The sequence below is a fragment of the Silurus aristotelis genome (assembly GCF_946808225.1).
Source record: "Silurus aristotelis genome assembly, chromosome: 12".
Taxonomy (NCBI): Eukaryota; Metazoa; Chordata; class Actinopteri; order Siluriformes; family Siluridae; genus Silurus; species Silurus aristotelis.
Window position 1 is genome coordinate 7,293,544 of NC_139585.1, and position 27,552 is coordinate 7,321,095.

Consider the following 27,552-nt stretch of genomic DNA (forward strand, 5'->3'; position numbering starts at 1 on the left):
GGTCTCTATCCCTGACTTTTAATTTACAAGTTTACAAAATTAGATTTTGTATTTTAAGACAGCTTGCTTACAGAAATGTCTGCTTGAAATGTTTTTTTTTAAAACTGCCTGGTCATCTGTGCAACATTGAGCCATTAAATAAAAACAACTACAACAATCAGTTTTTTGGTTTTTTTTAGACTGTCCAGTATATAGAAATTGTTTTGGTTTGACAAATAATTAATCTTAGAAAAATCTATTACAATTGGACAACTCTGGATCTCACGCTTTTGCCAGCACAATAAGCTCAATTATAATAATAATAATAATAATAATAAAAAAGTATATTATGTTTTAAATGTGTAGAAGATGTAATTTTCCCAGAACTTGTAATGATAATGTCAAAAATAGAATTTACAGCATTTAAAAAAAAAAAAGCCCTCACTGTCAATGATAAATAATAAATAAAACAATAGTCTGCCATTATTGTAATAATTCGGCTTCTCTAGTTTCAGGGTTTACATTTCAAAACCACAGATAAAGAACAATATTGACTTTAAATGTACGCAGTTATTGGCTTAGTCGGTGTCATAAGCCAGGATGGGTGCCAGCCATTTCTCTGCCTCAGACACAGAAATCTCCTTCCTCCTGGCATAATCTTCCACCTGCACATACAACAGTGATGAAAAAATAATTAAATTTTGGGAATTTCCCTGTAAAAACTCAAATCACAAAAAGCAAATAATAAAAATTTCTTATTAACTGCGTTATTTCTTTCTTAAAAAGATGGATGCCACGGCTATCATTACGATGCCACAGCTATAGAAACAGTCAATATTATGTCCAGCTTTTCGTGGAAAGTCATGTGACCAGACCAATTTTCAGCCATTGTGGAATAAAAAAAAAAAATAAAAATAACAAAAACAGCTATTAAATCTACATTAACACATTAAGCTTGTGCAGTTCGCTACAGATGCGGTTTGCAAGCTCTGACTAGTGCGCTCTCTGACCATCCAATCAAAGGACGTCAAGCACCTTCCTCGTTTTACATTAGATCTCAACAATGGTGTCAAAATGGTGACTTTTGAGCTGGATCTTTATCTTTGGGAAAAGAGTGGAGTCTGCAGGAGTCAAATCTGGCGATTATGGTGGGTGCGGATGTAGTTTCCAGTGCACACGTGGTCAGAATTTCACCAGTTGCACGGCTTGATATGTACACAGGACGATGTCTTGGCACACTGACTTACGAAGGTCGGTGCTCCCTGTGACTGTGCGTGCAGCCTTGTGCTGCCATCTGTTGGCATGTTACAAATCTAGTCTCTAAACTTTTCAATAGCACCTCGTACACTCGGGTTTATTCAAGCACGTACCTGCTCTTTGGTGATCTTGCCCACAGCAAAGTAGGTGGATTTGGGGTTGGAGAAGTAGAGACCGGATACTGCTGCAGCTGGAGTCATGGCAAGTGACTCAGTCAGACCAATACCTTTAAATAAAACAATCAGCTCATGTTTAAATATAATTAACTATGAAAATAGTTAGTGCCTGTAAATATTGAGATGACCCACCGGTTTTCTCTTGAATTTGGGCGAGTCTCCACATGGTATGTTTCTCAGTATGGTCAGGCTGGCTGGGGTAGCCTGGAGCAGGACGAATGCCAGAGTAACGCAGCTTGTGGAGGTCGCTGGCCAGCAGATCTCCCTCCTCACTGTAACCCCAAAACTCCTTCCGCACACGAGCATGGAGCTCCTCAGCAAAGGCCTGGCAGCAGAGCAAGTTCAATTCAGCATCCTCATTACTTTACCTATTTACACTATTCTATGGGAGTTTTAAACATCCCATCTCACATTTAGACCCGTTGCAATAACCTCCACTCTTCTGGGAAGATGTTCCAATAGATTTTGGAGTCTGTTTTTTGGCATGTGTGCCCATGCAGCCACAAGAGCGTTAGTAAAGTCAGGTACTGATATAAGGTGAGGAGCCTGGGGTGCTCATTACTGCTTTATGTAAAAACAATTATTTTTACATTTAGTTTTACTTCTATGCAGAAGTCCCAGAACTGAATCCAGAGGGGCAATGGCTGTAAAATGCGTTACCTCAGCGAGTCTATCAGCAAGAGCTTTCACCATGATGCTGCTGTAATCATCGCCCTGCTGCACAAAACCTTGGCTGAGCTTTTCGGCCCCGAAAACAGCAACCGCGAAGAACCCGATGTAGTCCCGCACCCCGCTTTTCAGCGGGGCTACGAAATCCGCCAGGCACAGGTACGGCTCCGAACTCGCCGAGTCCTTCTCTGCCTTCGGAGTACAGCACAGAAGGATTTTCTTTATATTTGATCAAAACATTTTTACATCCTATACATCTGCCAATACAAATGTGCACTCTAATACCCTGAGCATAACATCACCTGCTGTCTAAGCCCGAAGAAGGTAGCAGTGTGGTTAGATAATGTTGGAGTGACATCGTCTGGGTATACAAGAATGTCATCTCCGTGGCTTTGTGCACGCCAAAAGCCCACAACGCCTCTTGCTTGCAGGTCCTTACAGTCAATCAGCCGGTTCAGAAGCTTCAGAGCATCGTCAAACACACGCCTGGCTTCTTCTCCTACTCAAACACACACACACAAATATATCCAAGCAAATTAGCTTCAAAACATATGGACACCAAGTCAAATTTAAGACATTTTAAGATCTTTTTAAAGAGCATTATGAAAGAAATGTAAAACCCCCATAGACGAAAAAAAGAAAATCCCCTTCACATCTGTGGTACAACGAAAGATTGAAACACGCCAATAAAAAAACGCTGATTGGCTGTTGCATGTTGGTCCCATTTGTAGTCGTAATACAGTGAATTATATTTGGATTAGAAAAAGAAAGAACTAAAGAAAGATAAAAAAAAAAAAATGAAAAATGCTGCAGGAGCACTTCAATAACCATCGGAAATTAAGTCCTATTTAAAATTATTTAACATCTAATTTAAGAATTTTCCTTACCCACGGTTTTATCTTTAAAGATTTTGGGGTACCCACGATTGGGATATTTCCCCCTCAGCTGCCACACGTCAAAAAATGGCTTCCAGTCGATGAAGTCCACCAGCTTCCTCAGGTTATAAGCGTCAAACACACGCGTGCCCAGGAACTGTGGCTGATCTGCAGGGGGCCAAAGAGAACGAACAAAGTCTGTGACTGGAAGCACATACAGCATTTCAAAGTGTTCAAATTTAGAAACTAAAAATGAGCCATCGTACAAGCCAATTTCTTTACTCATTAATTATCATGATTCAATCATAAATCAATCTTATTATTACTATTATTTTATTGAAGGACACCTGTTTAAATATTTACCTGGTGGTGGCTGTGAGAGCCAATCGATGTGCAGGCACTTCTTTCGTGCCTGCTCTAGAGACATGTATCGCCTATCCTGTAGGAGCAGAAAAAAAAAAATGTATGTGCTTCATAGCATGGACTGACAGTATCTTCGTTTAAGGTAAAAAGTTTAATTACAATACTCATAAAGGAATAAATTCCGCTAGGGAGTAGTACGGTGGTCCCCCGGGTATCGAACGGCTCGGCTATCGAACATTCCGGTTAGCGAACGGTTTTCCGAACGAAATTTGGGTCCGGTGAACGAAAAAAGTTTCAGTTATCGAACGCCACCCACGCTGCCCAACCCAGCGCGAGGGGAAGAAACTGCTTCCGCGTCAACCATCGCTGAGTAAGCATCTATCGCAACTTCTGTTTGTGAACAATATTAGTGATATTTAGCGGTAAGTACAGTAATCGTTTCTTACTCTTGTAAAGTTGTTCATTTATACTTTTACCGAGCCAACACAAAATACCTGCAAAGATCGGGATAATCCGGCAAAAGGCAGTCCATAAATAATATCCACGGTGCTTTACGGAGGAAGCCCGATTGCAATGAGCTTAATGTGGGCGGGGCACGCATGAGAAGGAAAAGGGCATTCCCTGTAGCACCATGACAGCCACTGTAGGGGGCGTGGCAGGGGGATTCCTGACTATTAATACGGCTAAAAACAGGAACAAATTGTTAATTATTGGGTATTGGTGGAGTTCGGGAACGGATTAATTGGTTTTCCATTATTTCTTATGGGATAATTAGGTCCGGTTTTCGAACATATCGTAATTCGAACGGTTTTAAGGGACGAGTTAAGTTCGATAACCGGGGGACCACTGTATAAGTAAATTAAGAGACTACACAAAAGATAAGAGGCCATCTGATTCATTGGTTTTGGAGATTAATTGGCACATATAGTTGACTGCTGTAACTTTTGGCAAAAATCCAAACTGATAGTTTTTCCGGGTTGTTTTATACAACCCCGTACAAGAGCGACATCTAGAGGCAAGAACAAGAACATGCTGCTTCTTTAAAGTGTCTTTTTTTTTATTATTATTAATTTTGGATGTAACTGTTTATATAATTTTTTGGAGTATTGATTTTTGTTTCAGTTTCACTGCATGTCTTATTTTCCTCAATATTTATTCATATTCATATTAATTATATTCATATTCATTTAATTTAGGTTTTTTGTAATAAGTTCAGTAATATTTTACATGGTGTGCTACATTAGTTTTCTTTCCAGTAAAATAAATAAAGAAATAAATAAAAAGTCATATACACAAGACTGAATTGCCTTTCTCCTCGAATAAGGCTGTAAATAAAATAATAATTGTGTCTGTCTGTTTATCCTGTGCCCAGAGGGGGAAAAAACAAAATGTAAACATTACAAAAACCCAGGATACAAACCTTAAGAGAGTCGTAGTGATCCTGCCTGATATCTTCATACTCCTCTGTTATTTCCTCGAAGAAATCCTCATTTGCACATTCATCCAACAACTGAGAACACTGCACAGACAGAGAAACAGAGAGATCACCGGGATTCTGTTTTATGTCTTCATTTCACTATAATAACTGTATTTAATCAGGTAAAGTCTATATAAAGCTTTTAATTACAACTAAATATTTATTGTCCCATCTACTTCCGAATGCAAAAAGTTAAAATTTGGTCACAGAGAGCCTTCAGATTCTGCTCGCCTTCCAGTTTTGATTTTTTGCTTCAGGTGGAAGCAGACTACAAATAAAATAAAATATCAAATATCAAAACTGTACAGGCACACTTAATACAGATAGGGTAAATTATATGGAGATTTATGGAATATAGATAGAAATACAAATAAAAACGGTAATCTAGTAAATATACATATGCAAATAAAAAATCTAAATAATAATCATTGCCCTTATGTTTTCATAATCAATTCACACAAAAAATACTCTTAAATTTTGATGTGCTATTTCAAGCCACGGGTCTCTTGTGGCGAACAAAAAGAACCAGGGTCATCTGGCTATGTGTGGTTTCTAACAGACTTTTAAACAGAGTGTTAAAACAGTTAAAACAGAAATCTTTTTTTTTTTTTTTTTTTTTACGTTAAATTAGAAAAAATTATTGTTCCAGGGAAGTGCACATTCCCATTCAGATTATATTCATCATTCTTATGGATAAATTTCCAGCTGATACTACATCTTTTCTTCCTTAAAGAGCTCAATTATGAATGCATATTGGTGTATATAGTAAAATATGGCAGTATGGATGTATGTAATTGTCTCAAATCAATATGAAATGTATATGTGCTATGTGCTTCTATGCATTCCAAACACAAAAGTCTGAATATTAAATTTTTTATTTAATAGGAAAATGAAAAAATAAAAAGCATACCACGACAACACTACGAGACGCATCGAGAACGTGTACAACAGGAGCGGTGTATCGAGGGGCAATCTTTACTGCCGTGTGAGTCCTACACACAGGGTTGGGCAAAGATGCATCAAAATGTATTTTAAAATAAAATACTAAATACTGCAAGTACAAAATACAGCAGCCACACCATGTTTTAAAATGAACTACTGTTTTTTTTGTATTCTGAAAACAGTGAAAAATACTTTTGAAATTTTCCACAAACCTTCTATTAATTGGCCTGTGTGATCTGTTCCTTCACCATTACACTGACAGTTTAATTAAGTAAACAATGTTTGATAGCAGCAGCTTTTCTCTGCCCGAGTCACCTAATAAATCTGACATATGCAACCAGTTAACAAATCAAATATTCACATATCTAATCCCTGTGATTTCCTAGATGAAGGTTAGTTTTAAAGTAACCAACAGTTTAATGTTGAACAGTTTGTGAATGAATTATAATTGAATCCTAATTTAGTTGGCGTTTGGTAACAATGGGCTACTTTACATCAGCAACGGCAACTCAATGACAAACAAGTCATTCATAAGAAGACGACTGATGTCACCTGTATACATAGTAACTAGTTTCTAACTAATAAATCATTTGATTGTTAATTATTAATATAATAATGTATTATGTCTCAGGCAGCCATTCATGCAACACTATGCAAAATCATGATCCTACTAAACAGCTACTTCACTTAGGGTACGGTATTAGGAAATCAATATATATTATCAATATAATCAATACAATATTTATTTATTTATCACACCTATTTGAAACTGGCAGCCTGCATGTTTCTTACCTTCACCACCTTCTTCCATATGGATCAAAGTCTGGGCAAACTACTGTGTGAGCACCAACCATAGGCCACATTCTTATACTGTAGACTTCTAACAGAGTATTTCACAGTATTTTAAAACTACAAAAATTCAAGGCCAGAATGGCCAGAATGTCAGAACTGACTTTGAAGTCGTGGCTCCTCCGATCAGCAGAGGGGTTTTCATGCCCAGGCGTTCCATTTCCTTAGCTACAAAAATCATCTCGTCAAGGGACGGGGTGATGAGACCCGACAAACCGATGATATCTACACACAGACACGCAAAACACACAAGTGCTCCAATTTATTTTCTGCTCTGAATCTATATAAAGGAAAGACTTGAATGTGTGATTTTTATTTTTTTATTTTTTTTTATTTTGCCCTGGAGCTACAGATTTGTAGGGAACAGGAAGTGGATGTCTGTCATCTATGTACAAAAATTCGCTATGTAGCTGAACTCCAGCCAGGGAGCAAACTTGATCAATGTTCCTACAGTCTATAAAATGTAATTTTGGCATAATGTAATACATGTAGTCCCACATTTACAAAACCTGACAAAGTACAATGACGGGCATTTATTTGTAAAAAATAAATAAATAAATAAAAAAATTACATACTTACATATATACACACACACACACATACACACACACACACACACACACACACACACACACTCACAAAACACACTCACTGTTTTCTCTTACTGTGTTTTTTTTTTTACTCATTAGCTCCATGTTGCATACCTGCTTTCTTCTCAATGGCCATCTTCAGGATCTGATCACATGGAATCATCACTCCTAAATCAATCACCCTACAGGAAAAAAAAAAACTATTATATTCTCATATCCATAAGCACCGAAAAAATAAATAGAAATCCTATTCTAAAATATTGTCTAGTTGCTTTTCCCCCTCCAAGTTTCATTTGGAGATGTTACAGCTGACCACTAACTAGTGAAAAAACACTCCATGTGCTCTTGCATTATGCATTATTATTTCTTCAGTTGGATCGGACCACACATCGCTCCTCATGTGCATCAATGAGCCTTGGGCGCCCATGACCCTGTCGCTGGTTCACCACTATTCCATCCTTGGACCACTTTTGATAGATACTGACCACTGCAAACTGGGAACATCCCACAAGAGCTGCAGTTTTGGAGATTCTTACGCTCGCCCATTTTTCTGCTTCTAACACGTTAACTTTGAGGATAAAAGGACACTTGCTGCCTAATAAAATCCCACCCACTAACAGGTGCCACAATGAAGAGATAATTAATGTTATTCACTTTAACCCTTATAATGTTATAATGTCATGATGTTATGTCTGATCGGTGTATACTGTAGTGTTTATACAGTACGGTACTCTAAACTGCTCTATTTTACTAAATTATGTACTGCATGTATGTTACATTATTAACAAATTACAGTATAGAACTCCATACTGATCACCATTCTCTTTAAGACTCCTCGGTAGTCTAGGCCATGCCTCCACTTGGGATGTTTTCAGGTTATTATTTGAAATTGTAAGTCATTTGTAAGTAAAGGACTGAGTGATATATTTTTGAGCTACATACCGAAAGTTGTTGCATCCCAGCACAACACCCACAATGTTCTTGCCAATGTCATGGACGTCTCCCTTTACTGTGGCCAGAATGATGGTGCCCTGATAAGGATCCTGCACTGACGCAAATACACACACACACACACACACACACACACACACACACACACACACACACACACACCCTCAGCACTGCTGCGACAAAATGCCGAGTACTACATGGAATCTGTTTCATTAGTAAACAGTGTATAATTGTGTGATAATTCACCAAGTCCTCAGACACTCCAAGTGCAGCCTTCATCTCCTCCCTCTCTTTCTCCATGAAGGGAATCAAATGCGCTACGGCCTTCTTCATCACACGGGCTGATTTGATCACCTGAACACAATCGAACTGTGGTTAGACAACCAATCACAGCACAGCAGTGACAACATGGTAGTGTGTGTATGTGTGTGTGTGTGTGTGTGTGTGTGTAACTGGGAGGAATGTTAACAGTTTACAGTGATCTAAATCACTATACAAACTTTACAGATTAACTTTTCAATTGCTTCTGTGTCTGCTGAACTCTGGATCGAAAACAAAATCCCACAATAAGACCAAATCTCACCAGAACAGAGTTAAATTTTTCAAACTTTAGTTTGAAAGTTTTTGATTATTACAGTGATTAAGAATATAATATGCGAATTACAGCATGTGTAACAAAAAGGCTTGATTATGGAGGTGGTACTGCGCTAACATTCTGTCTGACAAATCCATGGGATAAAGTTCATTCATGCAAACAGTTGGAAATAACACGTGTGCATGTGTGCGTGTGTTTTAGTAAGATGTCACCTAAAATTAAATGTGAATAAAGAGTGAATTAATCTGTGTGGTTTTTTTTTACCTGTGGCAGAAACATCTTTCCGGCACCAAACAGATCTCCTACGGTCTTCATGCCGTTCATAAGCGGCCCCTCGATGATGCGGAGTGGTCGGGAATAGCGATCTGTCTGAACACGAGCCTCCTCTGTGTCCTCCACTACATACTTCTCTATACCCTGTACACGTGTACACACACACACACACACACACACACACACACACACACACACACACACACACACACGTGAAAAAACAAGAGTGGAGGTAAGGGACTTAATGGCCTTACCCCCCCCCTGCAGGGATGCACATGTACTGCAGTGAGTGTTCATTTCTGATGGATCACATTAACACACAGACATCACGTTATCAGCTGATGGAAGATCAATACACACACAACATTACCTTAACAAGTGCATACTCCAGTCTCTCTTCCACACTTCCTTTTCTCCACTCATCTGTCTGAATTACCTTCTTCACTCCTTTGGCATTGTTCTAAATACAAAAGATACATTACTAAAGACAAAGCGTTCACAAAGTTAACGTGTATTGAGGATAGAACAACTCATGCTGATCACCTAACGTGTGTGGGTGCGTGTGTGTGTAGGGAAGGTCAAGAATACCTGAGCATACTGAAGGAGCTTATCTGTGGCCTCTGGGTCCCGGTTCCAGATGAGGTTCTCGCACAGCCGGAGCAGCTCTTTATCAATGTCATCATACACAGGCAGTGAGCCTGCATTCACAATCCCCATGTCCATCCCGTCCTGCAGGGGGCGCAGGCAAGCAAACAAATTACAGCATTGATCTATAATAATCATTATCTATTAAAATCACTGCATTATAAAGACTTCTGTTCTGTCTTAGACCGCTGAAAACCATTTTTTTTTTCTTCCCAAATAGAAAACAAATCAGGTAAAAAAAAAAAAAAGCACAGAAATCTATGTATACAAGATACATGTGCCTCGCATGATTTTTAAAAAATTTGTGAAGAAAGGACATTCTGAATAATTGTGCATATATATATATATATATATATATATATATATATATATATATATATATATACACACACACACACACACACACACACACACACACACACACACACACACACACACACACACATACATACATACATACACAGTACTGACCAAAAGTTTATATATATTATATATACAGTACAGACCAAAAGTTTGGACACACCTGCTCATTCAAGGAGTTTTCTTTATTTTCATGACTATGAAAATTGTAGATTCACACTGAAGGCATCAAAACTATGAATTAACACATGTGGAATTATATACATAACAAAAAAGTGAACTGAAAATATGTCATATTGTAGGTTCTTCAAAGTAGCCAACAAGAGAATGGCAAGAGTGTGTAAAGCAGTAATCAAAGCAAAAGGTGGCTACTTTGAAGAACATTCAATTTGACATATTTTCAGTTGTTTCACACTTTTTTGTTATGTATATAATTCCACGTGTTAATTCATAGTTTTGATGCCTTCAGTGTGAATCTACAATTTACATAGTCATGAAAATAAAGAAAACTCTTTGAATGAGAAGGTGTGTCAAAACCTTTGGTCTGTACTGTGTATATAAATATATATATATATATATATATATATATATATATATATATATATATATATATATATATATATACATACATACATACATATATATACACACATACACACATACTATATGCACAATTATTCAGAATATATATATATATATATATATATATATATATATATATGTATATTAGGGATGAACCGAAATGAAAATTCTTGGCCGAAAACCGAAACACCGAAAGAAATTATGCCAATTATTATTACCATTGCATTTATAGCTATGACTGTGTACTAACCTTACTAAAATCAAGGCATTTAAATTTTTGTTTCAAAGATTAAATCAATTACAAATTATGAAAATATTTATAGCACATTGCAACAATGCACAGGATAAAATAAATTAAAATTTAAACCTAAATGTTTAACTTAAATGCACTCATGTGCACATTAAATAATAATGTACACACCTTCCAAAAAGTTCAACTTTTGTCTCGTCAGTCCAAAGAGTATTTGTCTCTTTCTTATGGTGGAGTCACGAACACTGAGCTTAACTGAGGAAAATGAGGCCTGCAGTACTTTGAATATTGTTGTGGGGTCTTTTGTGAACTCTTGGAGGAGTCGTCACTGTGCTCTTGGGGTAATTTTGGTCAGCCTGCCACTCCTGGAAAGGTTCTCCACTGTTCCATGTTTTTGTCATTTGTGAATAATGGCTCTCACTGTGGATCGCTGGAGTCCCAAAGCTTTAAAAAATGACTTTATAACCTTTTCCAGACTAATAGATCTCAATTACTTTCTTTCTCATTTGTTTCTGAATTTCTTTGGATCTCTGCATGATGTCTCGCTTTTGAGGATCTTTTGGTCTACTTTACTTTGTCAGTTAGGTCCTATTAAAGAGATTTCTTGATTGAGAACAGGTGTGGCAGTAATCAGGCCTGGGTGTGGTGAGAGAAATTTCTGGGGGTTGGGATTTTGTTTCCCCTCAATAATAAAAACTGCATGTTGTGTTCACTTGTGTTATCTTTTACTAATATTTAAATTAGTTTGATGATCTGAAACATTAAAGTGTGAAAAACATGCAAAGTAAATAAGAAATCAGGAAGGGGCAAACAAATTACATTTATCTGTCAAACAATGTGATTTTGCTCGGCTTAAAAAGTATGCAATAGTATCTACGAATAGCAGGTGATACTTAAGGTTCCAATATCATTATGGGAAAATGCATATTGCCATTTTTAAAGGGTGGGTTTTTATGCATTTTTAGTAATTTATTTATATAGAGTTGAATTCTCATGCCAAACCTAGTAGTATATGATGGTTTGTAACAAATAAAATAAAAAATTTTTTTTAATGTATGACAGAGTATTTCTGTGCCAATACACTCCTTCCGAATAATACAAGTATCAGAAAGTTTTTTCCAAGTATGGTTCTTCATGCAGAATTCCTTATATACACAGAAGAACTTGCTTGAGAAGAACCTCTCCAAAGAAGTGTGTTTTTTGATGTGAGGGAAAAAGACCCTTGTTCGATTTTTCAAAGTGTTACGTGAACTGTAAATGCAGTTTATTGTTCCGGTGCAGCAACGCAGTGTCACCCCCAGGAGCTAGGCTATTTATGGAAAGAAGGTTTTTCTTATATACATCTGATAAAGACTCTTTGGAGATATTAAGGATGCAATGCTACCACATAGGAACTCAAGATTAACATGAGATTGGCCAAAGCTGTGCGTTATGTCCCCTTTAAACCACCCCCCCACACACACAATAAAATAAGTGAAATTAACTGCTGTAAAATGTATCATGGGTCACTATCTGCAATGATCACCTACCGCCACCAGAGGGCACTGCGATTTGTAATTTGCTGAGAAGAGAACTTGCAAAATAGCAGGGTGTTCAAATACTTATTTTCCTCACTGTATGTACACACACACGTACACACACACACACACACACACACACACACACACACACACACACACACACACACACGTAAATAATTATAACTTTCTTATGCCTCATTATTACTGTTCTCTCCTTTTTCTTCTTTCATGATTATTATTACTATTTTATTAATTTTTTCAATGGTTAATATTTAATATTTGCTGTAGTTTGGTACCTCACTTATGAATTTAATCGTACAAACTGTCACTGGCATCTGTACATATGACCAATAAACTAAAGAAAGTATAAACCACTTATCTTTCTTTTTTCTTTTGCATCGCTCATAAGAAAAACAAATAGCAAGTGACGAACCCTGGTATGGTCACGATTTATAAGAAGAGCAGTGGCACCTTAATAGCGTGGTAGAGGAATGCTCCATGCATGGCCTCTCTGATGACCTCCATGCCTCGGAATGAGAAGGACAAGTTAGATAGACCTCCACTGATCCGGGCTCCAGGCAAAGTTTCCTAAAGAGAGGTAAAAAAGTGAAAAAAAAAAGAAAAAAAAGAGAGAGAATATATTAGACCAAATCAAAAATATTCAGTCGTTATAAAATCTATTTTGTACTAAATAACACCAATCACAGCCGCCCTGATCTGATTGGATCACACTACATAAACTAGAATCATATCCAGGTCTTCGCTGCTCCACCTTTATGATCCGAATCGTTTTGATGAAGTTGATTGCGTACAAGTTGTGTTCCTCCATCCCGGTGCCGATGGTCAGGATGTTGGGGTCGAAAATGATGTCGTTGGGGTTAAAGCCCACCTTTTTGGTCAGGAGATGATACGCTCTTGTGCAGATCTTGACCTTCTGATCAATTTCAGTAGCCTAAAAATAAAAAGAGTGCAAACATGTGCCTCAAAGAACCAACAAAGAGCAAGTCAGCTTGACTACTGTCCAAAAAGATCTGAGCTCAGAGATTCAGAGATTAAAGGCAGACATGGAAAGACTTCACATGCAAGTCTCTGTGATTGATGTTTAAGCTGACCTGGCGTTTTCACAGTACGTAATAATAATAAAAAAACATAAAAAAAAAAAAAAAGCTAGATAAAACGTTGTTATATTGACAATGCATTGACCTGCCCCTCCTCATCGAAGGCCATAACGACGACGGCAGCCCCGTAGCGATGCACTTCTCGGGCGCGTTTGAGAAAGGCCTCTTCTCCCTCCTTGAGGCTGATGCTGTTGACGATGCACTTGCCCTGGCAGCACTTCAGACCTGCTTCAATCACTGCAAAGTTAGAGGAGTCGATACACAGCGGCACCTACACACCGGCACAAAAAACGTGACACGGTACGGATTAACCTCAGGTTTTACTATGGATTTGTATTAGGATTAGTCTTAGTGAGGTATTTGAATGTAATATACGAGGTGCTACGTTTCGAGACTAGAATCACAGAAAACTGCGCACACAGTCACAAAGAGCACCGACCTTTGAGTCAGTTCGCCAAAATACATCGTCCAGTGTACATTTCATTTTCCGTGCAACTGGTGCTTTTCTGACCACGCGCACAGATCCAGAAATCCATGCAGAGTGTTTGACCAGCTTCAGAAATGTTCTGTGTAACGTGTATTGCTGTGCAATGGCGACCATATTGCAGGTGACAGTGTGCAGATAAATATTGTACTTTCTTGTAAACAGAACTAGTATCGAAAGATACCACCTCGTAATTTTTTTTGCCTAATTCTCTGTTAAAATTTCTATATTACTTTGGCGATGTCCGGCTCGGACGCTATGAGTTTGCAGAAGCGAGCCATGGCATCGGGGCCGTCAAGCATCCCCTCATCCATGTTGATATCCAGCACCTGAGCACCGCTTTCCACCTGTGCTTTAGCTATACTTAACGCCTCCTGCAAATCAAACACACACAAACACTGCATTACGATACAGTTCAACAATAATATGGGAGGAGTTAAAGTACGTTCCATTACAGCCACCAAAAAGGGGAGTGTGGGGGGGTGTAATATAGAATTAAAATGTATAGCCAGAATTTGATTAATTTTTGTTTTGTTTTTGTTTTCCTGCAGTATCCAAGGAGCAATAAAGATGGTAATTTCGATACTGCTACCTACATATATTACAGGTGAGCATCATGCTGAGATTCAATATTGTGTTAAAAATGTTTAGACAGGCCATTGCTAAACATTTTACATGTAAATTACCTCATAATTCCCACCCATGATGAGTTTGGCGAACTTGCGTGATCCGGCCACGTTACAGCGCTCGCCGATGTTAACAAAGTTAGTGTACGGTCCGATCCGAAATGGCTCCAGACCTGAAAACAATATCCTGAGCACGTTAATTACGATTACCAACATTATGTAAATGAACCTTACAAAAATTTTAATCAGTGTTGCACAGCCTGGAAAGTAGTTTCCTGTTTACTTCCTGTTGCTGGTTTTACGAAAGTTAAATTAATTTACATTTATGGTCATTTGGCAGATTTGTCCAGGGCATCTTACAAACTGAATTTGGGGTAAAGGGCCTTGCTCGAGGGCCCAGCAGTGTGCAGCTTAAAGGTGCTGGGATTTTAACTTTGTGACCTTCTGCTCCAACGCCTTAAACACTTAAAAATTATTTATTTTATTAGACATACATCCTATGGACACCTGGAATACATTAGAGACACAAAGATGAGCAGTTTACCAGAAAGCAGCATGTAATTGCTGAACAGGTCTGTCGGAGGAACTCTGGGCTGGCAGTGTTTCACACTCTCGGCGATCGCCCTGCGTCAGAAATCAAACCACACGATCAACATCTAGGAAAAGTTGAAGACTTTTATAAAAAAACAATTATAGGAACAATACATTATGTTATGTGGATCACACAGAGTATGACTTCAAAGACAACTAAGGCACCTTCTATTATTTTACATCACAATATTGACTCACACATATCAGACTTCATTTTTACTATTATTACTGCTATTTTTTTATTGCCCGTTAATCATGAAACACTTTATAAAATGTGGTGTGAAAGCTCTGTTGATATGCCAGGCTAATCTCGAATACAGGTTTCATCATGAAAAGGTCAAAGGCATCAGGGGTTCAGTTTAAAAAAAAAAAAAATGTGATGAGCAAATGAAAGAGAAATATACAGGCATGCAACTAGTCTAATTAAAAGAAGCCTCTTGCTGAATATTAGCATAATAATGATGTTAATATAAAAATGTTATCAGAAATTAATGTCCAGTTTATTGGGTATTAAAGAGAATTTATTGTTACTATGCCAACACTCTATTAGCAAAGACTTGCCAAAAGACTGCATTTGGAAAAAGAAAAAAAAGTATGTATAAAAGTTATTATCGGTGTAAATGCACTAATGGGAATCCTGCGATCCTGTCTGGTGGATAAAAGATGTTTTTTCGTTACCGTATGTGGTCTGGCGTCGTTCCGCAGCAGCCTCCGACGATGTTCACCAAACCGTCTGTCGCAAACTCCTGTGTGGTGAGAAGAAAGACAAAGCGAACCATTTTGTTCTTGTTTTCTCAAACTGCTGAAAACGTGTACATTTCTCTGAGAGAAATTAATCCAGACAACTGCATCATTTTAACTGCAGCTCATACAAACTGAGGGCAGCGTAACAAACTCTGACGAAAGCGTGTTCTGCTCTCTTCTACATAAAATAAATTGGCAAAAAATTTGTGGACACCTGTTTATAAGTATTGTATGTGCTTTTTGAGCATCACATACATTTAGTCCTAAATTGCTCGTATAGTTCTCTCCACTCTTCTAAAAAGATGTTCCACTTGATTTTTGGAGTGTGCTTATGGATATTTGTCTTCATTCATCCACAAGTGTAAGATGAGGAGGCCTGGGGGTGCAGTCAGTGTTCCAATTCATTCAAAAGGTGTTCTGTAGGGTTGATATCAGAGCTCTACAGAAGGCCACTCAAGATCTTCCCAAAGCTCTAAGTACACTAGAAAGCTTGAGTTGCCATTGGCTATTAATTTCTTTTCTTTTACTCACCAGATTTCTTACATAAAATGCATTAATAATGCAACTGAACAATGTGAAAAATATAAAAATAACTGAACAATATCAAAATAACAAAATACGCTTTATCCGTCATTAGCTTTGGTTTGTAGAACCTTTTTTCCAAGTTCTTCAAAAACTTGTCTTTAGATCTCTGTCTCTTTGGGCTGAAATGGTAGGTTTTCCAAATCAAGTCCAAGGTGGCATTTATACGACTCACTAAGTTCACCTCTTTCAAAACTCCAAGAAGTGCTAGCTCCAGCCTGTAAACAATACAGTGTGTGTCTATCAGTTTTGCAACAACAGTATCTGCTTGGCCCACGTTCACATTTGCACTAGCAGCACAAAATCCAACAAGCTTTTGCTTCCAGTCATCTAATCCAAATTTTGACATTGAGGACTGAATGCAATCTAGCTTGTAAATACCTTACATATCTAGCTTCATATTTTGTCACAGGAGAAACAGCTGTACCATTAATCATAATTGGTATGTAGTTGGACTCTTTCACTTTCTTTGCCTCCGTAGGATTGGCTGGGGTTGCTATGACTGACAGGAGAAGAGTGTCCCACATCTCTCACCCAGAGCACATGGCTATTTTAGCTCCAATGGCTCCGACGACATGGCTGAAACACTGTCAATCTTCAAACGGCCAATATATCCTGACACCAGGGTAATAGCACCATTCAAACAGCTCCACATTCACATTACAATCACAAGGGAAATTTACATAAAAATTAAATATTTCCTTTGTATGCAAGATAATGTTGGAAAACCTCATAGCATACAGTGTGCTGAAAATGTTTACATTAAAATAAGCAATTAAACACTATTTTAATGCAGACGCTCCTTTACGAACATTTACTTTACGAACTTTTGCGCATCCAAACAAACCTGTCCTTAAAGTGAATTTTTTTTTTTTTTTTTTTTTTTTACAACAGTCATCTAAAATTGAATAATACATTTCTTGAGGCAGTGGTTCTAGGGTCAGGGGTAGAGCTGCATCTTCCTGGACACAGAACAGGATTTCCCTGTTTGTAAAAGGGCCATACACTAAAAGCCAGAAAGCACTTAATAAATTTATGACTTATTGTCTGTCTGAACCAAAGAAATAAAAGTGAACTATCTGTACCTTATTGAATTACATAGCAACATGGTTTTTCCATTGAATCTCATTAGAGATGAATCGTATTGCATCGGTCGCACTGCTGAATTGCACAATTAATTGCTTCATTCTGATTAATCAGAGTGTATATGCTAACTAAAACTTGAAGAACAAGAAAAACTGTAAATGCACAATAAAATTTTAGGATTGTTTCAAATGTAGCAGCTCACCTTTAAATGTGTAGCAGTGCATTCTGGGGTTTCATCATACCCACCAAATGTGTTGGGGAGGCCTGGAGAAAAGCAGACATGGGTAAATCAAAGCATGCCACAAATCTCAAAAGTCTAAATCCTCACGCAGCAGAGGGGCATTACCTGCGTTGGGGTAACATATGATGAAAGCCTCAGTGCTCTTTCCTATCGTTTCGATAAACGGCCTCATTTCAGAGGCTCCCAGAGCACAATTCAGACCAATGCTGCAGGAAGGGAGGGAGGGGTTAGAGATGTTAAGCTTACATAGTGTGTCAAACCAGTTTAATGGAAGTGAAGTTTGGTGTCAATGGTTTGTTATTCAGCATAAGCCTTTACTACAAGTCTTTAAAAGACTAAAAGACAGGAGGCGGAGCTGAAGGTGGCAGAGTTGAAGATACTGCAATTTTTATTGAGAGTGACAAAGATGGAAAGGATTAGAAATTAGTTTATTAGAGAGACCGTGCATCTTTTGGAGACAAGGTGAGAATGAGATGGTTTGGACATGTGCAGAGGAGGGACATGGGGTATATCGGTAGAAGAATGCTGAGGATGGAGCCACCAAAAAGTTAGAAAAGAGGAAGACCAAAGAGGAGGTTTATGGATGCGGTGAGGGAAGACATGCAGGTAGTTGGTTTGATAGAGGCAGATGTAGAAAGGACCCCTAACTGGAGCAACCGAAATAAGAAAGAAAGAAAGAAAAAAAAAAAAAGTGACTACAATCCTTTACATGCCTTTAGATTAGATTGTAGCCATCTAATAAGGGGTTATATAAAAGTTACTCAGCCGCCAATACTGGAAATCTCTCAGCTCGCTATATAATGGGAAATAAACAGGTTCATACTGGCAAGAAAAGCTGTAAATCGTGTTCACTAGAGGAGATAAGGACAAGGGCATGATGAACAATATTTTGATAATGAGCAATGCCATCTCAGAGTCAACACTCTCCCACATAAACTTTCAGTTCTGATCCTGAATGTTCCTGATCAATCAAGCTGACAAGACCGTGCTTTTATAGATCTGGTACAGTCTTTACAGATGATGTTTTACACATTTGTGTGGAGAGGGAATTTTTTTATTTTTTATAATTTAATACATTCACAATAATGGAATCTCCCAATTATCTTTTAATTTCAAAAAGCCTTCATGTACCACAAGGGGGGTGGGGGTTAGTGTTAGTGTGGGTGAGAATATAGAATAATTAAATAATTCAGTTATGACTGAAGCTCTATAGGAAATACATACCAGAGAGGCTTTACATGAGATACACTGATGACAAAAGCCTCTCCAGTCTGCCCTGAGAGAGTTCTCCCACTCTTGTCCACTATAGTCCCAGAGATCTAGAACATACACACACATACACAATGTTCTTTCTGTGAAATCGATGTCACAAACACACAAATGTTAATCAATAAGTTCTGCTGGTGGTTCTCAAATGTTCTGGGAGAACGATCCATTTTGACACTTACAAATATGGGTCTTGGTTCATAGGACTCCTCAAACAGTTTATCGATAGCAAACAAAGCAGCCTTTGAAGAAAAAAAGAAAAAAAAAAGAAGGGAAAGTGTGAAGAAGGTAATCAGTGCAAAAGGTTTAGAACACAAAAGCATAAAAAGGATGGCTACGATTAAATATAGTGATTATTGCGAATGAGATTGCAACAGTGCAATCACTTTGTTGCACAAAATCACAATAAAATAACTACCGTAATTTCCAGACTATTAAACGCACCCAAATATAAGCCGCACCCACTGAATTTTACAAAGATTTTTGTTTTGAACATAAATATGTCGCACCTGTCTATAAGCCTACATTGAAACTAATGAACTTCACACAGGCTCTAAAGAAAGACAGTGTCTGTTACATGGCTTGTATCTAAACAGTAGCCTACCAAGAAAGTCATTGTTCACTGTCTTCCTCCTTCCTTTCACAACTATTTCTCTCGAGAGTTTATCTTTTGGCATCATCGTGCGTTTAAAAATCATCATCGGTGAATCTTTTCTCCTGATGCCGTGCAGCTCAGAACACAGGTGACGTGTGTTTTTTCATGCCCGGTTGTTTTCAGCGTGACGAATGATTCGCATTTCCTGTAGACAGTCCGAGTGAGCGGCAGGTCAAACGTCAGAGGAACATCATCCATATTTATGATGTGGTGCGGCCCGATTCAGTGGGAGCGCATCTGATTTAATATAAAGAGTTTCATTGGTTCCCCTTGAACCCATGTGGCAATTTCATTGGTCTAATGTTATGGGGTTTGAAGTTTGTGAAACCGGGAAAAACCCAGGAAAAATCCATAAATTAGCCGCTTCATTGTTTAAGCCGCGGGGTTCAAAGAGTGGGAAAAAAGTAGCGGCTTATAGTCCGGAAAATACGGTATATACTTTCCACTGAATTTCTTTCTTTCTTTCTTTCTTTATTTTTGTAAATGAAAGAGGAAAAGGCCCACCTTTGCATTCGCCGTATCAAAGATGGTTTCCACCAGCAGGATATCACAGCCTCCATCGAGCAGCCCTTGGACCTGCTCTGAGTACGCCTCGACCAGTTCGTCAAATGCTACACCAAACACATACATACCCTTTTAAAATACATGCACAAAACATTGTGTAGAGTTTATGTAGATGACTGAGTAATTTATTCATTGGAGTGCCATGAATAAAGAATTAAATGTACAAGTTTGTCGGATTTTCTGTTAAAGTAACTGTACTTAAGTAGCTTTAACTTTACTGTATTTCAATATCAAATATCGTACTTTTCAATCAACTTCATTTTGCAAAATCAGTCGTTCCTTTTTTTATGAGTGGATAAAAAATTAATTGGTCAAGCAAGCCACCAATCAGGGTAGAGCGTGCGCTCTGTTTTGAACTTGTTTTGATTGCTCCTTTGTGGTACCTACTTAGTGGTTGTATCTTAGTGAACTGTATGCTGGTGCTAAAATCCAAACCCCCACCACTTTCAACAGCATTAAGTAGAAGTCTAGAAGTCTAATTATGTGCTAACTTTTGTTTTCTTTTGAGACACAAGATCAGATCTTGTTGTTATTTGAAGTTTTTTATTATTTAATTTCAATCTAACTGTTTTTATTTATTTGGAGAGTTACTTTTTGTTTTACTTTGAATGCTTGTCTTATTTTCTTTAATGTTTCTGAATATAATGAACATATTTCATTTGGCTAATTTTTATGATTCGGAAACACATTTCAGGCTTCGTGTCCATGAACAATATCCCCACACTCAAGTCTGCATTTTCCATTCAGTGCTGCTACTCAATACAGCATTGGCAGAGCATGCCATCGTGATCTGCAACAAGTGTGCTTTGTTGCATTTATCATTCACTGTTAGACAATGTTACAAAAGCAATGCAACTCAATGTTGCTCTCCAAGCACAGTGTGAAGAGTGGAGTGTTACATTCCCATAAACACTTCATACAGTGTAGAAAATCCATTCAATATATATAGAGCACCATCTATAGTGACTTAGCCAGGCTCCATAATCTGCCTTCAATAATATACCTACTTACATTTACATTTGCAGCATTTGGCGGAAGTCCAGAGCAACGTACAAGAGTGCTTTGAGTCTTTACCGATGAATAAATCTACACTGGTACGCTACATTACAACGTAATATAAATCAGCCTACAACTTTGTTACTTTCAGCAGATCTTATCAGAGAGTAGCAGGGTAACCCATGACCTCCGCTCAAATCATCTTGGTCTGTTGACATCTTTTTAGATCCTCGCTCTTGAAGACATATGATAAAACTTAGTGTACTCTGTAGAAAAATGTTGAAATGCACTCAGGTGCAGATAAAAAAGCCTTACTGGGTACTTTGTGGCCATTGTATACTGATAAGGCAGCTCAGTCTTTCTTTAAAAAGAGATTTAAATGTGACCTCCTTTAGAAGATTTTATTTTACTCAGAAACTGATTAATTGCTGGGCCATGTTTAAGGACCCAGCAGTGGCAGCTTTTAGGTGGTGGGATATGAACTGATGACCTTCTGATTAGAAGTCTAACCTAACCATATGTGAGTATATGACTCGCAGCAATGGTAGCTCAGTGGCTAAAACATTGGGCTTTGAATCCAAAGGTCATGACTTTAAATCCAAACCACACCAAACTGCCACTTCTGGGCCCCTGAGTAAGGCCCTTAACCCCATAGCTGCTTAGTTGTATGAATGAGATAAACGTAAGTTCAGTCTTTCAAATGCTATAAATTGTTACGGCATTGGACTTTGGATTGGTCACGAGTTCAATCCCAGCACCACCGAGCTTCCACTTCGAGGCCCTTGAGCAAGACCCTTAACTTTCTACTGCTTAGTTGTACGTTGCTCAGTGTGAAGGCCTCTGCTAAACATCGTAAATGTAATGTAACTGACTCATCTAATAACGCCAACATGCCAACAACCTTTTGAAGTGCATTTCTATTTGCTCTTATTCCTAAAGATGGTGGAGTCTTGATAAAATCGGTATATTACCTCATTATAACATGCATTGGCTTATTATATTGCAAATGCCTGAGGTCTTATAATCTTCTACATTTCAATCGCACCAGATGCGATGTGGAATAATGTGCCACATTCTATACCTGCACCAGCACAACAAGTAGGAACGATTGAAGTGAAAGGTCCTGAATGCTGTACTGATATCTTTCACCATACCATAAACTTGACTCAGCACATCAAAGATCTAAAGGAGTCGCACGACCGTGTAAAGTACAAGTTACCGTGATTGGTACCTGATTAGCTTCCTGGTGGCAATACGCCCATGAAATTCTACTGTTTCACAGTATATTAGTTCGTCAGTCGGATGTTATATTATGACACAGTTCTCTGTTTCAACATGTGTGTTTTTAAAAAGGCTGAGGTAGCAGAAACTATAAAGGTGTTTAGCTTCCGACTGTTAGGCCTGAGGCTTACATTTAATATAATTTTACTCTACTACAAACTGTACGTTTGGTACATGAGTACAAATTCAAGACCTTTTCGAACCATCCAGTGGTTATTGTATGTAAAATAGCACAAGACATTGAAGCTTGCTTTAATAGACATCCAAAGAGAGCGGATGAGAGTTTCATTTTATATATTGAATTTTCATAAATATGATAAAATGTAAAAGATTTTATCATTTAAACGCTTCAATTCAAGGTCTTACGTGCATGAGTCTATTTCTTGGGTTATGATGGGGTTTTTTTTTGTTTATATTTTTTTCTCTTCTTTCGGCCTTGTCCATTATCTAAACGGTTCTTTTGAATGAGAGCCTCGGTATATGTACAAGTCGACTGTTTTCAACGTATTCTGTAGGAAACTGCATAGATTCTAATGAAATTTGAAAAAATCTCTTCCAGAAAGAGTTACAACCCCAGTTTCCTTCCTGCGATTTAATAGACATGCAAGTAGGTGCACGTTTTGAGGCTCTGGATACACAAGGCTCCTGATTACTATGAAGCAGTTACTGAAGATGAAAAACTCAACTAGAGATCCACTAAGGCAATAACTAGGACTGGTATAGGGCTAAAAACAGCAATGAAAAAATTTTATTAACTTCGACCTCGAATGAAAAAAGTTTTTAAATAAGCTTTAGGGGGAAAAACTGAAAATGTCAATGGAAAATTATAATTATATGTTTCAATTCAGTTTCAGTTTCATCCTCAAACAAGATGAAGCAACAGCATTTTCACCAGAGATTTGATAAACTGTCTCGATAAACAGGCACAACTTTGGGAAAGTTACACCAGACGGGTTATTCTGACATCATGGCAGGGCAGAGAACGCCCCAACACACTTTCTTTATCTCGAGGGGCCGGATAAATTCGAAATGCGTGAGAAAAATGGCGTAACTTACTGATGTTTCTGAAGTCTGGTCTTTCCACAGACGGTGAGACAGAGAGAGTTCTGTTGGTCGGCCCTACCGCTCCAGCCACGTAGCGTTTCACACCTGTAAACAAAGACCGCTTTTAAACGAAACGAAATTTAAACGGGGCGTCCCCATTTTTATCACGGAATTGCATTTGCGGAATCATTTGTTTGGCTGATTTTCCCGGTCTCTCGCGGATAGCACGATAGACCAAAAAAAACATTATTTTTTGTTGAAATAATGAAATTATTCATAAAAATATGATTATTAATTATAAAATGAAGTAGAATGTTAATACAGTACAGTACTGTATACGTAAAATAGCATTTTTGGGGTGGCGTCCGTGTTTTGAATTTATCGCGGGTGGTTTTGGAACGTAACCACAGCGATAAACAGAGGATTACTGTAATTATTATTATTGTTGGTTGTACAAGGTGGCGCAGGGAAACGGGAAATGTTGTTGAGTTGTTGACACTGGGACATGAGCAAACGTTTGGAACCAGTGTGAGCTTGTTAAGAACCCCTTGTTAGTTATAAAGGAGCAGTGAAACAGTGCACAAGGAGCGTTTGGTGTAAAATCTTTTATAAGAACTGCGATAGTATTTTCAGGTGTGCGTGTGCCATTCAAACACCGCCTGGGGACTCTAACGCTGAACCCGTTTCTTCAAAATAAACAGACGGGACACAATCATGACGTCATAACTGGTAAAGATGCCGAAATTCCCTTTGGGCAGGACTCACACTATCACCTTATAGAAGTTTTAACATTGGACGCTCGCTGTGCAACACTACACTGCTCATTATAACTAATGGTAAGTGGTTCTAAACGAGGTCACGCTGGTTTCAAATTATTGCAGATGCCCCACACCCTGTTGTAGTCTTATTAGGGCAGCAACTAACAATTATTTTGATAAACAATTAGTCGTACGATTAGTTTTTTTTTCTTTTTCTTCTTCGAATAATCGGATAAAAACTACTCAGGGTATTCATGTATAAAAAGTGTATTTAAAAATGGCAAAAGCCACATATTTAGTTTAACAATCTTTAATTAAGACATTTTAAAGCTTATGGTAGCTGCTTGTTGTAACGTGCGGATACGGTTTTCTTTGTTGCGTTTAATATAAAATGCTTGCATGCCTTGGATGACTTGGGGGACACACTTTTTCCTGCTGCCAGTTGACCCTGTACTCTCCCCCATTTTCGTGGGCGGCTGTATTATCTTACCGTCATGCTAGCAGGCCAACTAATCGATAACGGCATTCGTTGACAACAAACTTCATTAGTGATTATTATCTATTAGTTGTTGCAGCGCTAATTGTTAGCATTAATATTATTAGTAGTAGTAATATTTGTTGTTATTATTAATATATTTCGGTTTAACCTCTTTACAGTATACCCTCTGAAATAATCATAATTCTACCTGTCTCAGCAGAAACTTCATCAGCAGCCTTTCGGGCCAATTCTGCTGACACCTTGTTAAGCCGATAGGCCTGCACAGATCAAAATCAGAAAACCCTGAATTATTACTATAGGTCAGATTCTAAACACTGCATAAGCTTTACTACTCCATTACACCAATCCATCTAACATCTAACTTAGAGTTTATTATACAGTACTGTGTAAAAGTCTTGAGGTTACTATACCAACCTACCTTCTGTTTTCCTTAAAAAAATGTGTGCAAATAAACATACAGGAATTTATGCTTTTTTGCAGACCAAAAGTGGCCACACTAAAAAATATTGATCCGATTTGGATTTCTGTTCTGTTCATTAAATTTTCAATTTTGGTAATTGATAAAAAATAAAAATTAACACTAGAGGGCGACCGATTCATCGGTTTTGCTGATTAATCGGCACCGATAGTTATCGGCAAAATGCTAGTTTTTCCGGGTTGCTGGAGCGGCTGAGAAGGTCCGCTCTCATTACAAGAGCGTCCTTTAGAGACAAATCACTGACACCACGTGCGTTTTGTTATTACACGCAAGACTGCGTGCTACACGAAGAGCGCTATATGTATTATTTATAATATATGAATTATTTAATTATATATATTAATTAACATTCATATGTATTTCATTTAGCACATTTTCATGATTCAATACTTTTTTTTGTAATCAAATTCAGTACTATTTTATATGGAGTGTTAGGTTTGTTTCCACTATCAAAATCCACTATCAATCGACAATTGACATTTAATTAACAATTTTATTTTTTGAAAAGCATTCTTACTTTTCATAATTTCTTCACACCTGCCTAAAACTTTTGCACAGTACTGTAGCTCTGGGTTTAAACAACGCAATGGAAATATGCACAATCATTAATATCTCCCTTATGAAAAGTAAATCTATACGCTGGATTAATGCTAATTAGTGCCTTCTATCTGTCAATAGAAATATTAATAAGAAATATTACACCTTCATGCAGCTCTATTTTTGCTGCATGAAGCGAAATAAAAAATGTTGCTGCATAAAGCATGAGTTAATGGCAGGAGGCTGTAAATAGGCTGAGCTCAGGAAAAGCTCTTGTTGTAAATCCTACCAGCTTTTCGAGCCCGTAATCCGCCTGAGCAACTCGTGTACTGCTGAACGTGTTCGTCTCGATGATATCCGCTCCGGCAAGCAGGTATGTCTACAAAAATATCAAGAGAAAATAATACAATAAAAACAATTAGGTCGATTTTTTCAAGCAAATCATTTTAAGCTATTTCATATCTTAGGCCGGAAATCCGGAATCCTAAAGTGATCCTTAGGTCTGGAACGTAGGCATGAAGAGGAGAAAGCTAGAAACAAGACATTAATTAGTACACACAGTGCCACAGCCTCACCTTATGGATTGAGTAGATAACCTCAGGCTTGGTGATGCTCAGCAGGTCGTTGTTGCCCTTTAGGCTTTGTGGGTGATCTTTGAACTCCTGACCATGGAAGTCGTCATCCTGCAAGTTCCTCTGTTGAATCATGGTTCCCATTCCACCATCCAGGACCATGATCCTCTTCTGCAGCATCTCTCTGAGCTCAGCCTCAAGAGAAGCTGCTCCAGCACCTAACATCGTGCAACACCAAACTCTTTTAACAGTCAACAATACGGTCTCTGTTCCTCTAAAGAACATGACGATGACGTTCACTCTCTCGCTCCGATTTTCACAACAAACTAAATACACCCCCACCCCCTTTTTTTTTCGTTCTCTTCACTAAATTTTTTTTACACTCCTCTTTCTCTCCATCCCTCTCATCTTACTCACCCTCTCTATGTTTGAATCTTACGCTATTCTCTTTCTCCTGTTCTTTCTCTCTATCTCTTGTTCTCTTACTGTACCCTCTCCCTCCATTTCTGAAATTTTCTCTCCACCTCTTACACTTTCTGTCTCTCTCTTTCTTCCCCTCTTACTCTTTCTCTCGTTCTCTTACTGTCACCTCTTGCTCTCTATTATTCTCCTTCTCTCACTTTTTGTCGATCTCTCTCTCTCTCTCTCTCTCCCTCTCTCCTTTTCGTTTTCTCTCTCGCCCCCTCATTACAAATGTAAGTACACGGTTTCTTTTCTGTCATTATAAATATTATTTATTCCTCGTATAAACATTTGTTGTCAGCTGCGCATGCGCAAATAAATATTTTTGACACACACACACACACACACACACACACACACACACACACACACACACACACACACTTACCTGTCCCATACTGAACTGTCGGGCCCATTTTACAACTCAGAACCGTGTCCCAAGACAAACTACACAACTTCTGCACTTTGTAAAAAACCTTGATATATAAACTTCCCCCTGCTTTTACCCCCCCTTCGCTTTTACCCCCAGAGTCCAACTCAGGCCATGAAACTCCTGTTCTCTCGCGTGAGACGATCAAACTGCCTGTCCCATGCGCATGCTCGAAGCGACGCGTG

The 27,552-nt window shown here is 38.1% G+C and overlaps 1 protein-coding gene across 1 annotated transcript; it reads right to left on the reverse strand.

Moving 5' to 3' along the window:
- On the reverse strand, positions 1 to 27,552 carry mtr (5-methyltetrahydrofolate-homocysteine methyltransferase). Its single transcript, XM_083556443.1, has 33 exons — positions 27,326 to 27,552; positions 26,479 to 26,693; positions 26,193 to 26,282; positions 25,076 to 25,145; positions 23,644 to 23,736; positions 20,251 to 20,357; positions 19,274 to 19,333; positions 19,050 to 19,144; positions 17,931 to 18,031; positions 17,787 to 17,848; positions 15,851 to 15,918; positions 15,126 to 15,205; positions 14,642 to 14,754; positions 14,189 to 14,329; positions 13,557 to 13,742; positions 13,126 to 13,305; positions 12,825 to 12,941; positions 9,585 to 9,725; positions 9,367 to 9,456; positions 8,988 to 9,140; positions 8,375 to 8,482; positions 8,120 to 8,220; positions 7,292 to 7,359; positions 6,692 to 6,812; positions 5,707 to 5,788; positions 4,740 to 4,838; positions 3,320 to 3,395; positions 2,969 to 3,124; positions 2,384 to 2,580; positions 2,073 to 2,273; positions 1,545 to 1,737; positions 1,350 to 1,462; positions 1 to 644 (listed from the first exon to the last, which is right to left on the reverse strand). Exons 1-33 carry the CDS (start codon positions 27,351 to 27,353, stop codon positions 558 to 560), a joined length of 3,792 nt encoding a protein of 1,263 aa, XP_083412569.1. The 5' UTR covers positions 27,354 to 27,552; the 3' UTR covers positions 1 to 557.

Excerpts from the sequence above, each read along its gene's own strand:
- mtr (XM_083556443.1), bottom strand. The coding sequence starts at position 27,353 with ATGGGCCCGACAGTTCAGTATGGGACAG. Across the intron at positions 20,358-23,643 it reads ACCAGACTTCAGAAACATCA|CATTTGACGAACTGGTCGAG; the intron begins GTAAGTTACGCC and ends TGTTTGGTGTAG. Across the intron at positions 1,463-1,544 it reads CCAAATTCAAGAGAAAACCG|GTATTGGTCTGACTGAGTCA; the intron begins GTGGGTCATCTC and ends TTTTATTTAAAG.